General features: G+C 54.2%; 1 protein-coding gene across 1 annotated transcript in view; it reads right to left on the bottom strand.

Annotated features, from left to right (window-relative positions):
* Window positions 1–2024: 2024 nt before the first annotated feature.
* CATSPERD (catsper channel auxiliary subunit delta) overlaps window positions 2025–15996 on the bottom strand; it is a 37380-nt gene continuing 23408 nt past the window's right edge. The window contains exons 13-22 of the mRNA XM_039878459.1: window positions 14880–14993; window positions 14047–14136; window positions 13217–13275; window positions 11109–11187; window positions 9145–9197; window positions 7346–7420; window positions 6332–6460; window positions 4725–4908; window positions 3467–3624; window positions 2025–2296 (exon numbers count right to left, since the gene is read on the bottom strand). Of these exons, the coding sequence (XP_039734393.1) occupies window positions 2038–2296; window positions 3467–3624; window positions 4725–4908; window positions 6332–6460; window positions 7346–7420; window positions 9145–9197; window positions 11109–11187; window positions 13217–13275; window positions 14047–14136; window positions 14880–14993 (1200 nt within the window). The 3' untranslated portion in view covers window positions 2025–2037. The remainder of the gene's footprint in view (window positions 2297–3466; window positions 3625–4724; window positions 4909–6331; window positions 6461–7345; window positions 7421–9144; window positions 9198–11108; window positions 11188–13216; window positions 13276–14046; window positions 14137–14879; window positions 14994–15996) is intronic.

Here is a 15996-nt window from a genome sequence, read left to right as displayed (position 1 = left end):
TCATCGAGGACGAGGTATCCGTAGATTCCAGGCTGTTTTCACATGGACTTGGGGACAAGGGTCGCAGGGGCGTAGCCTGCTGCTCCGGAGCCCATGTCAGGGGTGGAGTGGGAGTAGATGGTGGCGGGGCGTCCTCTGGCTCACTTAGCAAGATCGATTTCTTTCTTTTAGGTCGGCATTTGGAGGTCGCGGCGGCCTGGGCCAACAGGGCTCTGTGATTCTCTTCTAGACAGGCCCTCGACCAAGGGGGTCGGGTCGGGACCGCGGCCTGCTCTGCCCTACAGTGACCTGGTGGACCCTGGCTATGACCGCCTTGTCCGGGGACCCTTCTGACGGCCACCGTATATCAAGTGATGGCCAGTCTGCCTCACAAAAAGTACGAAGTTTCTGGGGGGTGAGCTTCACACCATAATCTCCTGAAAAGCCCTCCTTAAAATTCTTTAAAATTCTTTACCCTGCATCCTACGGGGGTCTGCTTCCTCTCTGACACCCACATTCCACCCGTGGGAAGGTGACGCACACGCACTTGGGACTTGCTTCGCCGTCTCGGGCTGCTCCCCTTGCGGGCACCTTCCAGGCACCTCTTCACGTATGATCCAGCAACCCCACTTCTAGATACATACCCTAAAGAATTGAAAGCAGGTCCCAACAAGACGTTTGTATCCCTGCGTTCACACCGGCTGTGACCCTGAGAAGTCCCTCACCTGTTACGGGAAGGGAAGCGAACGACCTTCAACTGCTGTGGGGAACGGTTAGCTCGGCCTCCGCATCTGCACCCACCCCGCTCTGCTGAGCCGGACCCCGCTTTCCTACTTCCCTCAGCTTCCCTCTGAGCCCCAGCCTCCAAGGTAGCATTTGGGGTATTTGGAGGCAAAAGTCCCTGACGAAGGGAAGGCCCTGGAAGAGGCAGGGGCTAACGTAGGAGGACGAGGTTGTTTTTCTTAAAGATAGATGCAGACGAGGGTCAGGAAGCCGGTGCTACCTGACAACCTAGCATGTCCCCTCCTGGAGGCTGGAGGGTCGGTGGGGCCTGGCCGGCTCGGCCCGCGAGGCAGGGGGACGGGCCACTGCGTGTGTTTGGGAATGCAGGTGTCAACGACTGGGCAGTTTTAACGACAGTGGGATACATTTTTTAAAGTAAACGCCACCTGGATTTAAAATGTAGTGGTGAACTCCCTCGGATGGATGGATGGATGGAATATTCATGCATATTGCAGGTGCATATGTATACATATGATCTCTACAGCTGCACGCATCTACACACACGTACCCGTGTGCGCAGGCTCACGTATGGGCACACCTGTACACATGCGTATGTTATCTATGCATGCATTCATGTACGTCACTCGTAGGCATACACACGTGTATAGACATCCATACTTATGTATATACAGACGTGTGTGCACATACATATTATCCGCGCACGTGCCTATACTTGTATGAATGCTATATGTGTACGCTTATGTATACACGTTACATACAGATGTTATGTGCACAAGTGCCATTAGTCATTCACGTGTACATGTGTACACATTCACCTGCACCTCACATATACACGCATATATACTTATGTGCATATATGTGCACATGTGTATATAAACGTGTACGTGTTATCTATGCGTGTGTATAAATAAACGTATACACGTGAGGTACCTGCTTGCGAACTTTTGTTCACGTACATGCCAACCCATGTGTGTGCGTTCGTCTGCGTGAATTTGGGCTTGTAAACAACAGAGACGGGATCCCACCAATCTGTCGTCTCCAGAGTCCCCTGCTTTTCCTCGGGTTTAAGCTTCTCTAACGGCACATGTCGCCGTCTTACCCTTTTCCGAGGCCCGTCTGTCACTCGCCGTGTGCCTATCCTGGTCTGTGTCACCCTCTCCTATTGATTCGGTTTGGGCCGCCCCCTTCTGCTGGCGGCACTGTCCTTCAGGGGAACTCCGACACTCGCACATCCAGGGAGGCCGGGCAGCGAAGGCAGGTGGCAGGAAATGCAGCCTATGAGTGATGCTCTCAGCCACCTGCTCGTTTTACTCTTTATTTTGAGACAATCCTGGGCCTCTTCAGTGCATGCGCAGCACCTGCATGGGAAACGCAGGTCCTGCCCAGACTGGCCCAGAGCCCTTGGACCCTGTGGCCCCACTCCGTGCGCAGCACTTTGGGGATCATGTAGGCCAGCCACACGGACAGCAGAATGGCCAGCATGAGCAGGATGATGGTGATCTCCGGTGGGATCATGGGCAGTGGGAAGGCCCCATACACGTAGACGCTGAAGATGGTCTCCAGGTGACAGTAGCTGTAAGAGGTGTGTGGGGAAAGGCCATGGGGCACTGCCTTTGGGGGCCCCACATTCACTCCAGCAGACAGGTTAAAACCGAGATCAGGGACCTGGGCCGGGGACTCAGGGCGCCGAGTTCTATTTATACCCACTTCATCTTTTATCCACTCTGAGTCTGCTTTCTTCTTCGTGTATTTTGGCATTGGTCATATTTTTCTCCTGGGGCTCCTGGGGTCCCCTCCTTTGGGGACAAGGAGTCCCCCCTCCATGCCCAGGCTCCATCGCAGTGTGGAAGGGGAGTAGGGGCCGGACAATGGCCACAGGCATCTATGAAGCGGGTGGCCAGTGGGAGTAGCAGCAGGATGGGCAGGACAGGTGTCCCAGGAGAGGGGACCCAGGGGATGGGAGAACTTGGGGCTCTGCTGGAAGCAGAGTGCAGGGAGAAAAGGTGACAAGTCTCTCTCTCTCCTGGATGTCCCCACCCTTGTGCCTTCCACCCAGGGCCATCCCAGAGCTGGTCCCTCTGGTCCAAGGTCCTGGGCCTCTAGGGGAGGCATGTGCTTTGAGGTGGACTTTGTACCCCACCCCCTCCCCGTCTGGAGGGGACAGATGATGGGGGCAGAGGATGGTCCCGCATGTTCCCCTTCCCAGTGGGAGGTGCTGCTGAGCTGGCCCCGCACACTGGACGTGACCCAGGGTAGTCTCAGCCTGCGTGGCTGTAAAGATTTAACGACCGTTTCTCAGAGTGGGGGCGGAAGTTGGGAGCTGGTCTGCAGAGTCTGCCGATCCCCCTGGTGAAAGTCTGGCTGTGGCCGAGTTCAAGTGAACCGGCTTACAGAATCCCCAAATATTTCCAAGTCAGCTCCTGCACACCATCACCCAGCTGCGGCATGAGACTGTGATTCTGGCCCCCAAGGGCAAGCACGTGTGTGGCCGCGGTTGCCGCTGCTCCCCCAGCGCCCCGCATGGGCTCTGAACAGGAGTTACTTAGTGAGTGACCACACATGTCATCCAGGACTTCGTAACTCTTCCTGGGGACAGTCTGGGCTGTTGGGGGAATTCTGGTTTATGCAGGAGCTGCCGAGGCAAAGGGGGAAACTGGGTTCCCCACATGTGTGTGCCCGTGCCCCAGGAGAGCTGGCTGTCCCCACGGAGGCCCCGGGCACAAGGCGGTTCACCCCCGCTCACCTGTAGTATGGATCCACGATGGAAATGAGGAAGATATAGAATCCATTCCTTTGATCAAAAGTGACCTTGTTGTCTGTTGGACCTCCCAAGATCTGATAAGGGACGTCCGGCCACTTCAAGGGAACGTGGTTGTTGGGGTCACGGCAGCTCACGTAGTTCTGGGGAAAGGACAGGCATGCTCACAGGCCGTGGGGCTGGGTCGGCCCCGCCAGCGCCCACAGACCCTCCGCCACAAGCGCCACCCCTCCGAGTGCGGGGCCCGGCCCAGTGCCCTCTGGGCGGGCCGCCCTGCGGAGGCCGCGGCGCCTGGACGCCCTGCGAACGCACGCGGCGCAGAAGGGAACTGTGCGCTTTAAGACGATTAGTTGGATGCTATGTGAATGCCACCTCTGTTTAAAAACAACACGGAAAACCAGTGTCACCGGCGAAACAGATGATCGAACTCACGTGACCGAAGGGCGTGTTAAAAGAAAAGGAGCCCAGCGTCCGCCGGCGGGAATGGGGTCAGGGTCAGGGGCGTGGGGCGAGCGCCGCCTGGCGGTGACATCGCCGCTTCGCGCCTGCGGCTCGCGGGGCGGTCGATGGAAACTGTTCAGGGACGGGACTAAGGCGATTGCTTCCTCTCGCGGACAGGCGCCCTTTTTTGTCAGCCGCGTACAAGCCAAGGCACGTGATAGAAACGCTCGCCGAGCAGAACAGATGGCGAATTTAATTAGCCCCTTAGTAACGGGCATTGGAACCTCTCCGGAATTTCGCTCAGCACCAGCGGTGCCTGCAGCTGCGACGTGGCCGCCTGCCCACGGTGTCCTAGTACACGCTCCCATCCCGATCCCCGTGTGGACTGAATGTCGGCGTTCCCTCGAAATTCACATGTTGAAACCTAACCCCCCAAGGGGTAGTATTAGGAGGCGGGGGCCTTTGGGAGGTGATCGGATTGTAAAGATGTGCCCTTATAAAAGGGACCCCAGAGAGTCCCTCGCCCCCTCTGCCATGCGAGGACACAGAGAGAAGACAGCCGTCTAAGAACCAGGTAGCAGGCTCTCACCAGACACCTAATCTGCCGGTGCCTTGACCCTGAACTTCAAGCCTCCAGGACCGTGAGAAATAAATGTCTGTGGTTTATAAGGCTTCCCCCGAGCCGTCTCTGGTGTTCCAAGCGAACTGAGATGGCCCCCAAACACACACACAGGGTGCTGTCCATGGTCACCATCTGACTGGTGGTGACCTGTTTTGGAAATAATTGGGGAGTAACTGCTACCTCTCGGTCCCAGTTTAAGGGACCTATGTCGCCTCTTTCCTTAATAATGCTGGTCCAGTTCTGGGGCTGGGAGCTGCAGAGCGCCGTGCGGGCCGTCAGGGAGTACGTGTACGTGAACAGCCCATTCACCTCCAGCAAGACGTACTCCGCCTGGATAACCTCCTCGAAACTTCCGTCCCGCCACCTAGGACACATGCAGAGGATGCGGCTTCAGGGGAGACATGGCAGCCCTGTGTTGGGAGGCCATTCTGGGGAGGGGGGCCACAGAGCAGAGTGAAGGCCCCCCCAGGCCTCACTAAGCTGACACTTCACAGTGAGTTTGGATGAAACTGATGTGATGTCCTATAACCGAATAATGTCACTCGTAAGTAAACAGATAAATTAATAAGCAAGTAAACCGATAAACATAAAATGCTTCACACCTGTCCTCGGATATTTTTCTGACATCTGCAAACATGCAAAACGTATACATTAAGGCCTGGTAATTAGGATTGCTCTAAATCAGTATTTTGAAGTACGTCGTGTTGTCTCCTGCCGGGTCAGAGCTTACCTCCCTCCTCCAACGGGACCCTTTCCCATCCTCACCCCAGCTTGGCATGCACCCCGCACACGGCAGCCCCAAAGTAGAGGTTGGCCGTTAGACCACAGGCTCAGTTCTCTGTCCCTGGGGGTGTGACTGCGGCCAAGTAAGCGAGATGTTCTAACGAACCTAAATGTCCACAGGTTAAGCTGGCTCCCGCCACCCTTCAGTCAGTTAACCCATCAGCCGGTATGCCAGGCGCCAGGCTGAGCCGCCAGCCCGTATGTGCTTATTTAAGTGAATTCCCTTTTAATTAAGTGGAAGAGCCAGTTCCTCAGGCGTATGGGCCACATTCTGAGTACTCAGTGGCCATGCAGAGCTTCCGGCTGCCCACTGGGTAGCATAGAATTGTGGAACATTTCTACCACTGCAGAGAGTTCCGGGCAGTGCTGGTCTGGGGCTATAATGGGGTCAAGAGGTGTGGCTCTAGCCCCTGAACCCCCGTACTGAAGTGGCCCTACTAGATCAACCACCCAGGAAAACGTAGAAATAACACTGAAATGGGTCCCCCCAAATTCTGATGTGGGAGCCCTAACCCCCAGGGCGGCTGTGTTTGGAGGTGGGCCCTGTAAAAGAGCAGACTGAGGCTGAGCGAGGTCATAGGGTGGGCCCCATGCCACAGGAGGGGAGACGCCCGAGGACACAGTGAAGGTGGTCTCTGCAGGCCAAGTAGGGAGCCTCGGGGGAAACCAGCCCTCCTGCACCCTGACCTTGGACTTCAGGCCTCCGGGACTGTGAGACAATCGCAGCCTGCTGTCTAAGCACCCCAGCCCTCCACGCGCCGTCTACCCAGCTGAGACAGTGGGGTGGGGTGGGGGGCTGCCTGAGCCGAGGGTTACGGAGGAAAGGCGAGTCGGGTGTCACAGGGAGAGGGCACAGAGGGGGCAAAGGGCTGGCAGGCTGAGAGGGTCTGGGGTGTGGCGGGATGGGCAGAGGGCGAGTGTTACTGGAGGGTGACAGGGAGACTCAAGGGCCGGGCTGGGAGCTGGGAAGCAGGGGACACCTCCCGGCCCCACGGGGAGCTTACAGTTCCACCACGGGCTTCCATGGGGTGTTGTAGTAGACGAGGAGGGGACAGCCCAGCTTCTCATAAGGGTAGGACACCACCAGGTCCTCGGTGGCCCCCTCTGTCTGAAAGTCAAAGTTGTAGGCTTCCCTAAGCAGAGAAAGAGGCCGCGGTGAGGCCCTGCCGGGGACCGGATGCTCCCACACACCCCACCCCCAGCCCTGGCTGCTTCGGAACGGGGGCATCTGAGGCTGGGCCCAGGGCCGAAGTCCAGACGGCTCTGACGGTTAACCACATGGGTCCACTTGACCGGGCCACAGCGCCTGGCGGTCAGACATACCCCGGTGTTTCCGTGCGCGTGTTTCGCGGGGGGGTGAGATTAGCATTTAAATCCGTGACTTTGGAGTAGAGCGGTGCCCTCCCCATGCAGGTGCAGCTGAAGGCCACGACCGCGAAAAAATGTGACCTCTCTCTCTGCGCCCCTCTCTCTCTGTGGCTGTCAGTCTCTGCTTCTCTCTGCCTTTCAGGCTTCACCTGTCTCTCTGCTTCTCTTTCTCCATCTCTGTCCATCTGTCTCTCACAGTCCTTGTCACTTCCCTCTCCCTGGAAACCGCTGACTCACTTGCTTTTGTGCCCCGTGAGGTCTAAGTGCAGCCTCTCTGGTCAGCGAGCCTAGCAGTGCCAGTTTCGGCCTTGGCTGTGGCCCTGGACAGCTGACCGGCTCTTCGTATAAGACACCTATGAGTCTTCTCATGGGGGCAGGACACACCAGCATGGGAGGGGCTCCCCATGCCTGCTGCCAAGAAGGACTGAGCCCCACCCCATGCCCACTCGGTGGCACATGAGGCTAGCCCCAGGGCATAGAGGGTCACCTCCGCCCGCCACCCCCTCCTGCCTTGGCTGACAATGTCTGGCTAACTCTGCTAGCTCATATGAGCAGGTGGCCAGGCTCCGTGAGCTGGCGGCAAGCTGGGGAGGGTCTGTAAGGTGCGGGCGGGCACAGGAGGGAAAGGTGAAGGAAAATCTGTGGCTCACTTCTCGATGACATAGCTGTAATTGTTCTGAAGGGTCACAGGGTCCAGGATGCCTTTGTTGCAGGCTGAGATCTCGCTGCAAGCAACAAAAGACCGTGAGAAGGTGCCCGACCCCACGCTCCTCTCTTGGACACACATATATATACACCTATTGATTTGCTAGTCTGGCCTTTGTATCTCCGAGATGCTCCAGGCTTATCTTGCGTTTTCCCCGCCCATCCCAGAATCGGCTGTTTCTCCAGGGGGCCCTAACGCGTCACACTGGAGACCAAGATCACAGCGCAGAGCATCGGCTTCTGAGACTGTCGTGCCCTTGTTCTTCTCTGCGCTCTGCCACCTGGGCACGTATCCTCAGCTATGTAGTCGATGGTTGCCTGGCTTGGGGTTTTCGAGACTGGAATTACGCTGTGCGTCGATGTCTTTCACTCCGCTCCCTTGTTTGTGTGACCCATCCGGCCAGTTCGGCCTCATTCGTTTTCATTGCTGTGCAGTCCAAAGCATCGCACCTGGTTTATCCACCCTCCAGGTGATGCACATTTGAGCTGGTGTGCTTCCGGCGTGGCGCTATTAAGAATAACGCTGCAGAGAACGTTCTGGAATCTACGTCAGAGCAAATGTACGTGGGCGGAAGTGCCAGGCTGACAGGCGTGCTTTCCAAAGCCGCTGCCATGTGTGCGCACCCACCAGCAACGTCTGCGCGTCCGGGGCTGCCGGGCGGTCCCTGGCTTCCCAGGACTTGCATCCTGGGCAGGCCCTGAACGTCCCGCCATGCCGGCGGGAAACAAGAGTCTCTAATAAAATGTTTGTTTTCATTTCCCCGTTAAGTGAGGTTGACCACCTTTTCAGCATCTTGTCATGTTTATCATCCTTTTTAAAATTTTTTTTATTTTTCGAAAGTGCCTGTTCAAGCCCTGTGCCCATTTTTGTCTATTTGTTTATCTTTTTTTTTTTTTTTTATTGTTTGTAGGAATCCTTTATACATTCCGGATGTAAGTCTTTTGTTGGTGACATAGGTGGCAAATATCTTCCCCGGTCTCTTTATGGCAGAAGTCTTTAAAACATTGTTTTAACAACCTTTCGTGCCCATACATTCTAAATACGTCATTTATTGATTCAATAAAGCGTTTCTCTCTGCGGGGGAAAGTCTGGTAAAATCGTCACCTGAGTGTGTGGCTCAGGGTGCAGGGAGCGCTGGGTCCTGCAGGGTTTGGGGGGCCAGCGGATGACGCGCGGGCTAGCCCGAAACTGCCGCCATGGGGGTGTTTACACCACGAGAATTGGCGGATGCTGCAAATTAGGGCGCCTGCTCGACCCAGAACTGGGTGCTGGGTGTTTCCCGGCACCCCACTGCCCGAAAGGGCAAAAGGGTGGTAATTTGGCCAATCTTCAGGTTTTGTTTTTTTCTTGGATTCTCACAGTTCCATTCTCTGGGGTAATGGATCCTGGAGGCAAAGTTCCCAAATTTTTCAGCAGCAATTAAAACCAAAAACCTTCCACGACTTTAATCAAAATGAGGAATTAGTGACGGAAAGAAAGAACTAGAACGTGCAAACCATTGGGGAAGAGGGAGAAAGTGTGCCAAGGAGTCGGTGAAGGAGGGGAGGCCCCTGTGCCAGAAACTCAAACTTGACTAACTCAAAAGTATAAATTACTGACCCGTTTATTATGGGAATGGTAAACAGATACACAGACAGGATAACGCCACCCAACTTCAGCGGATGCAAAGCCACAATGAACCCTCTCGTCCGGTCCCCACACCCCACTTCTCCCTGCCCACCCCAGTATCAACAACACACTTACTTCCGAATGACGATCTTCTTCTCCAGGTCACAGCCGATCGAAATGAGTGCCGTCTGCAGAGGAGAGCGGTGAGGATGCTGACTGGGTCTGTGAGGACCACGAGAGCCCAGCCACGGTGAAGGTCCATGTGGGGACACTCAGCCCAGGAGGGACTGGAAACATGGTGCCTGTACCCTGACGAGGGGAGCTCAGGCACCTGGGAGCTCAGGCCCTAAGAGCCTGCCCAAGCTCCGGGGCGTGGCTGAGGTCCCCCCCGCCGCCCCCTGCCCGCCTACTTCTTGGCGGCTTCTCAGAGACCAGAACCCAATTTATAAACTCAACACAGTGCTTGGCATACAGAGCGCAAGGGAATGAATGAATGAATGAATGAATGAATGAATGAATAGGCTTCAACGAACAAACCGAAAGGAAGAGAAAGAGGGATTTCGAGTTAGCCTGACAGCCTTACGGTCATGCCTCTGAACCTGGGGCGTGGCGGCACCCTCAGACAAATACAAGGGAGTCTAAAACTACACGACGGAGAATTCTGGTGTTTGAAAAAGCAGTTTTATATGAAGACAAACGTGGATTTACCATAGAGGGTTCATATCATTTTTAAAAAAAATTGTAGTAAATAGACATAACAGAATTTCTCATCGTAACCACTTTTAAGAGCGCAGCTCAGCGGCATTAAGCACACGCACACTGTCGTTAAGCCGGCCCCACCGTCTGTCTCCAGAACTTTCTCATCTTCCAGAACTGACACTTTGCCCCCATCACACACTCGCTCCGCTCGCCTCCCGCAGCCCCGGGCTCCACCGTCTACTTCCTGCCTTTATGAATCTGACTCCTCTGGGGACCTCCTGTGAGTGGGATCACACGATATTTGCTCTGCGTCTGGCTTATTTCACACAACATAATGTCCTCAGGCTTCACGCGTGGTGTACATGTGTCCCTATCGATTCTTCAAGGCAGCCAGGAATCTTCAAAGAACAGCCCTGCATCTGACCACCCACCCTCCCAGACCCCTTTGGGATGGCCTCCCGCTTCCTCTGCCCTCAGGGACGCTGTGCTGGAGCGGCTGGGAATTGCCGACTTATGGGATTCAGACAAAAGCCAAGGACCAGTCCTCCCTCCACCCAGGGGAGGGAGGTGAGACATCATGGGTGGGTGGGGGTGGGGGGTGGAACCCAGGAAGCCAGCTGGCACCGATGTGCTACCGAAAGGCAAGGGGGTGACTGCACCCGCTCGCTTGGGACCTTTGGGCGCCAGTCCCCTTTTCGGTCACCTGTCCTCTCACATCCACCCAGGGTGGATGCCAGATACGGCAGCGTTGCTGGGCCACCTGATAATGGGTGGCTGTCATCCACCACGCTGTGGGTTCTGCGGTGGGACGTGGCTTGTCCTCACAAACACTTCCCTCTCTGGTTTAAGGGCGTTCAGAGGTGGCCGTGATCTGTAGCCCAAACAGGCGTCCTAGGGACAGCACCCAGCACCCAACCTCCCCTGGGGGCTGGGCTGGTCAGACACAAACCTCAGAGAGGAAGACAGTCCAGCCCAAGAAGGGCGTCCTGTTTCCTGGGTCCACCCTCGCCCACTGTGGTAACTACATTTTCTCAGATTTTCTATTCTTGATGCTTGGCATTTGGGACCTCGCCGTTAGGACCGCCCCTCCCGGGGTTGGCTAACGATAGAGATGGCAAGCATACACCTGGGAGCGCACTCCTTCATTGCAAACCGACCGGTTCGGAGCCCACACTTGTTCTCAGGAGCATGGAGGTGTGCTGCTCCTCAGGTCAGGGGCAGCCCTGGGGGAGGGCGATGGGGGAGAGGCAGTGGCCGGTAGGGGAGAGACCACTACCTCCATTTCCAGATCTTGAATGTGGGCTTAGCCACTCCCTCAGGGAGAAGTCAACTGAGGCCTGCTGCCATTATTCTTAACACTAACGACAAGGAATATGGAATAGCAAAAGTTTGGTACATACCAGTGGCTTGAGGTCCACACACGATATTTCCTTGTTGGCAATGTCCACAGTGACGGTAGACATTGTGGGTCTCTCTATGCTGGAAGGCAAAGGGGGTGGCGGTACACCCAGTGTCACGGTAGAAATAACCGCAAACTAACTTATCATCATCATCCATGCATCCATCCACCCACCCATCTATTCATCCATCCATCAATCCATCCCTCCCTCCCTCCATCTACCCACCCACTTGACTATCCATCCATCCATTAATTCATCCATCCATCTGTCCATCCACCTACTCATCTATTCATCCATTTATCCATCTATTTATCATTTATCCAAATATTTGTCGATAATGGAAATCACCCCATCTATCCATCTGCCATCTACCTATTCATCCAAAGCCAAATATTGCACCCCATCCACCCATCCATCCCTCCATCCATCCATTCATTCATCCATCCATTCATCCATCCTATCCCATCCAAATAAATCCATCCATCCATCCATCCATCCATCCATCATCCATCCTGCTTCCATCCATCACTCCTCCTCCTCCTCCCTCCATCCATCCATTTGGAATGCCAGAATATTGACTGAGAACCTCTACTCAGTGGTAGTCCTGCTTTCCCTTGAATTTCTACCCCTTCTTGAGTTAGTTTTATTAATTTCTATATAACTTATTGAAAAGAACATCTGACACTCAATTTTATTATCACCTACCTGCATATAATATTTTCTCATCATTCTTTTGATAACTCCTGTATCCATACTTTTTATTTTCTATTTCTATTGCTCATTTTAATTCTCTTTTCTCCGAGTCAGGATTGCAGGGTTTTATTTATTACATCAGTCTTCTGAAGCAAACAGCTTTATGTTTCATTTTAACTTTGTATTATCTTTTTCTCTCTAGTACATTTCGGATTGTATCATTGTTAATTCTCTTCTCATAATTTTTTTGTTGTCTCCCTGCTTCATTAATTTAAATATTTAGTTCATTTATCTTCAGTTCATTTCTTTTCCTAATAATGAAAGTGCTCGAGGTACGAACTTTCCTCTGAGTATATGTTAGCTGTATTCCGTGAATTCTTTGATTCAGGGCTTATTTATAAGGGTGTTTCTTAATTTCCACGTAAAGGGATTTCCGTATTGATGTTGGTTTTTGGTTTTTTGCTTGTTGAGTTCTAGTTCTATTGGATTAAAGTCTGAGAGTGTGGTCTCAAAATTTCTGCTGGGAGAAGTCATTTTTTTTATGGCCAAGTACAAGAATAGTTAAGTGACTTTTAAATAAATTCACCCTAAGCATAAGAGGAACATAATTCTACATTAACAGCATACGAAGTCCGTTTTTTTTACTTTTTACTTACATATTTTCCAGTTTTGTCAAGATATAACTGGCAAATAAAATTGTATGAGATTTAACATGTAGGATGTAGTGATTTGATATATGTATACATTGTGAAAGGATTCTCCCCAAATTCATTCACACATCCATCACCTCACGTACTCTTAAAATTATTATTATTATTTGGTGAGAACATTTAATTTCTACTCTTTTGGGCAAATTTCAATTATATAAGATAATGTTGCAAAGTTCTATATATAAAATTAAAACATACTTGTTGTTAAAATATATATCCTAGGGACTTCCTACAAGTGGTATCATATAGTATTTGTCCTTCTGCGTCTGGCTTTTTTCACCGAGCGTAATGTCCTCCAGGTTCATTTATATTGTGGCAGGTGTCAGAAAGCCTTTTTTAAGGCTGAATAATATTCCATTGTCTGGATGGACCACGGTTTGTTATCCATTCACTCGTCAACGGACATCTGGGTTGTTTCCACCTTCTGGCTGCTGTGAATAGCTCTGGTATGAACGCAGGGGTACAAATATTTCTGTGGGACCTGCTTTCAATTCTTTTGGGTACGTATCTAGAAGTGGGGTTGCTGGATCATATGCTAATTCTCTGTAACTTTTGTGGACCCACAGTTTGCGGTGTGTTTGGGTCATTCTTGCCTTCCCATCCTCTGCGGGGGTGTCTCGATCTTAGCCTCGCTCTCCCAGCTCCTGCTAAGGGGACACCGCAGACAGCGCAGTGCCGCCTGCCACGGTCCCGGCGGTGACATACCTGGAGGTGAAGCTGGGGTCAGCCCTGCCGTAATGCTGCTGCTGCCTCAGAGAAATGTTCTGTGAAATGACAGAGAAAACCCAGCTACGGCAGTGGGACAGAGCGGGGGCAGCCCCAAAGTCGGGGTTCAGGGCAGATGGAGGAAGACAGGGGTGTTGGGAGGGGGAGACTGGAACACGTCTGACCGCCCCTGCTTCTAATTCCACCGCCCAGGAAAGGCTTCTGGAGGCTCATGGAAATGACCACACGAGCACCCTCATCCCTCGCTGCCTTTGTCCTGGGGTCCTGCAGTGAGGTGCGACTTTGTTCCCCCTTTTCTTTAGTTGGGATATGACAAGGACTGATCCGAAGAGTTTGCTGTGGCCGACTCTTGCCTTGTCCTGCAGAAACCGCCCAGTCTGATCCTGGGCTCCTGGGGTCAAGTCCAAACTCTGAGGTGTGACCATGGTGCTCGGCTCGGCCTTACAGACCCTCCAGACCCAAAACGCGAGCCCCTCCCGGCCCCCCTGGTTCCCTCCACTCTGATGCCTCAGTTTATCCAGCTAACACAGATCTCGTGCCCTCCCCGCGGCTGGATTAGACTCCCTGTCCTTTGCTGTGTGCCTCTCCTATGTGACACCTTGAGGATGTCAATCATCCGGGTTGTTGGTGCCCGCCTGGGTTTGCTGGGGCTGGAGATGTGTCCTCTCCTAACCCAGGCACCTTCAAGGAAGGAGAGGAGGAAGGAGGGCCAGGCCCAAGCACTGACCGTGGCGGTTGGACCTGGCCGGGCTAGTCGAGGCCATGCCCTTTGCCTCACTGCCCCTGGCTGGGGTGGGGGCACAGCTCACCAGCTTGTACTCGATGTTCCCGTCATAGGTGTGGCTGTTCTCATAGATGACAGCCTGGAGCCCCAGAGAGTGGGGGTTGCTCACGATCACCTGAGGTGGGGACAGGAGAGGCACTGAGTGCCAGTGGGGTGACACCAGCAGGTGACCTTCATATTAAAAACCGAGCTTGCTCTGCAAATGTAGCTGCTAGTCCTGACCCCAGTGGTGCCCCCTGCCTCAGGCACACCCCTAACCGTGGCCTCTGAGCCATCGGACCCACTCAGGTGTGCAGAGAGGCCTAGACGCCCATCCTGCAGAGGGAGACGAGAGGCCTCTGCATGACACTTGGACCCAGCCTGGCGTCCCCTCGCAGGCCCTGGTCCTGGCTGGCTGGACTTCCCCCCGTTTATTTGCAGCCAGGTGTCCAAGCTTAGACACTTGGGCTCCAGGCCCAGGATGCCCGCTGTTTCTCAGGCACCCCCAGCTGGGGCTCTTGGCTGGAAGGGACAGAAGCCGGCTCTGGCCCAGCCGAGAGGAAAAGGAACTTGTGGAAAGGCTACGGGGGAGCTCAGAAGAAGGGTGGGGAGCGAGGTGCAGAGGTCGTGTGACGAGAGGCCGGGTAGGCAGACGGACAGACTGCCACGGCCTCCGGCACACCCAGATCCGTGGATGCTAGCCGAGGAGGAGGACAGGGACAGCGAGCTTGGACGGGCACCGCGGGGACTGTGTCTCCACGGAGGGCACCAGGGAGTCCCCTGAGTTTGGGAACAGTGGACACAGCACGTGAGGCCAAGGACACTGGGGAGCACCGTGAATCAGGAACACTCGTCCCGCAGATAAGGCGGTGTCCTTACCAGCGGGACCGGTGACGTGCTTGGCCTGGGGATCATCAGGGCGGCCAACTCCAACTTGCTATTCATATCGATGTTGTACATTTTGTTTTCGAAATCTCCTTGCAGAAGTTCTACCTAGTCAGAAATGGAAAAAAAAAAAAGTTTAAATTAAATCAAGCCTCCGTTTCTCCCACGCACGCCAGAGGAGAGGAAGTAGGTGGGAGACGGTCACGGTGCCCGACGGAGGCCACAGCTGCCAGGGCTCTCGCCGGCGCCACCGTCGTCCCCGCTCCACCCTGCGCCCCAGAAGGCCTCGAGGCGCCCGCCCCTCTCCAAGGGTCCTCTGCCTGACTTGCAGCAATTGCTTTTCTCCCCGTATTTCTTTCTAGAGCTGTCGCTAGGTGTGCAGCGCCAGGCGATGTACCTCGGGCTCGTTCGCAGCGTCGTGTGGAAGCCTCTTTCCACCCACTACTCATCTCTGAAGAGCCCAGGCTGCCGGACCTTCAGATTCCCCACAGCCTGGGTTTCCCCTGGCACAGCTGGGCACGTCCCCTGCGCTCTGCGTTTCTGGCAGACTGGTGCCGGATCTATCAGCTTTCGGTCGAGTCGCATTGGCAAGACTCGATGGGTGACTGGTCTTCCCTTGTGGCACATGACGGCTGGCTGTTTCTTTTTTGACGCCAGTGGCCATTGATGCTCAAAGCCCATTAATTCTTCGAGGTTGCCACGTGGAGATGTCCTGTCAATTTGTTGTCAGGTATTCCCCGGAATAACGCCATCAGGAGACACTGTCCCTGCCGTGTTTGCTGGCCCAGTAGAAAGGCATGAAGGAAAGGCAGGAGAAACGCTTGTGTGTTGCCTTTCATTTCCCCATTTTCGAGACAATGGATTGCTTTGCTGCCCCCTGAGGCGGTGACCAGGCTGCTTCTTGGAGGGGTGGCTGATTCCAGGTCTGTCCTTGCCATGTGGCTTCTCACTGCTGCCGACCTCCCGGTCGAAGGCGTCTGCCAGCTATCTCCATTCTCCTCTTCCAGACTGTTCTTCATTAGCAAGTCACGTTCAGCTCGGCCTCCGGAGAGGGGACACTGTAGCCATATTCTTTTGCGTTCTCCAATAAGGGAGCCGTGTCTCCTCTCCC

The sequence above is a fragment of the Pteropus medius genome, unplaced genomic scaffold, assembly GCF_902729225.1.
Source record: "Pteropus medius unplaced genomic scaffold, Ma_sr-lr_union100, whole genome shotgun sequence".
NCBI classification, from domain to species: Eukaryota; Metazoa; Chordata; class Mammalia; order Chiroptera; family Pteropodidae; genus Pteropus; species Pteropus medius.
This window is presented reverse-complemented; position numbering and strand designations above follow the sequence as displayed.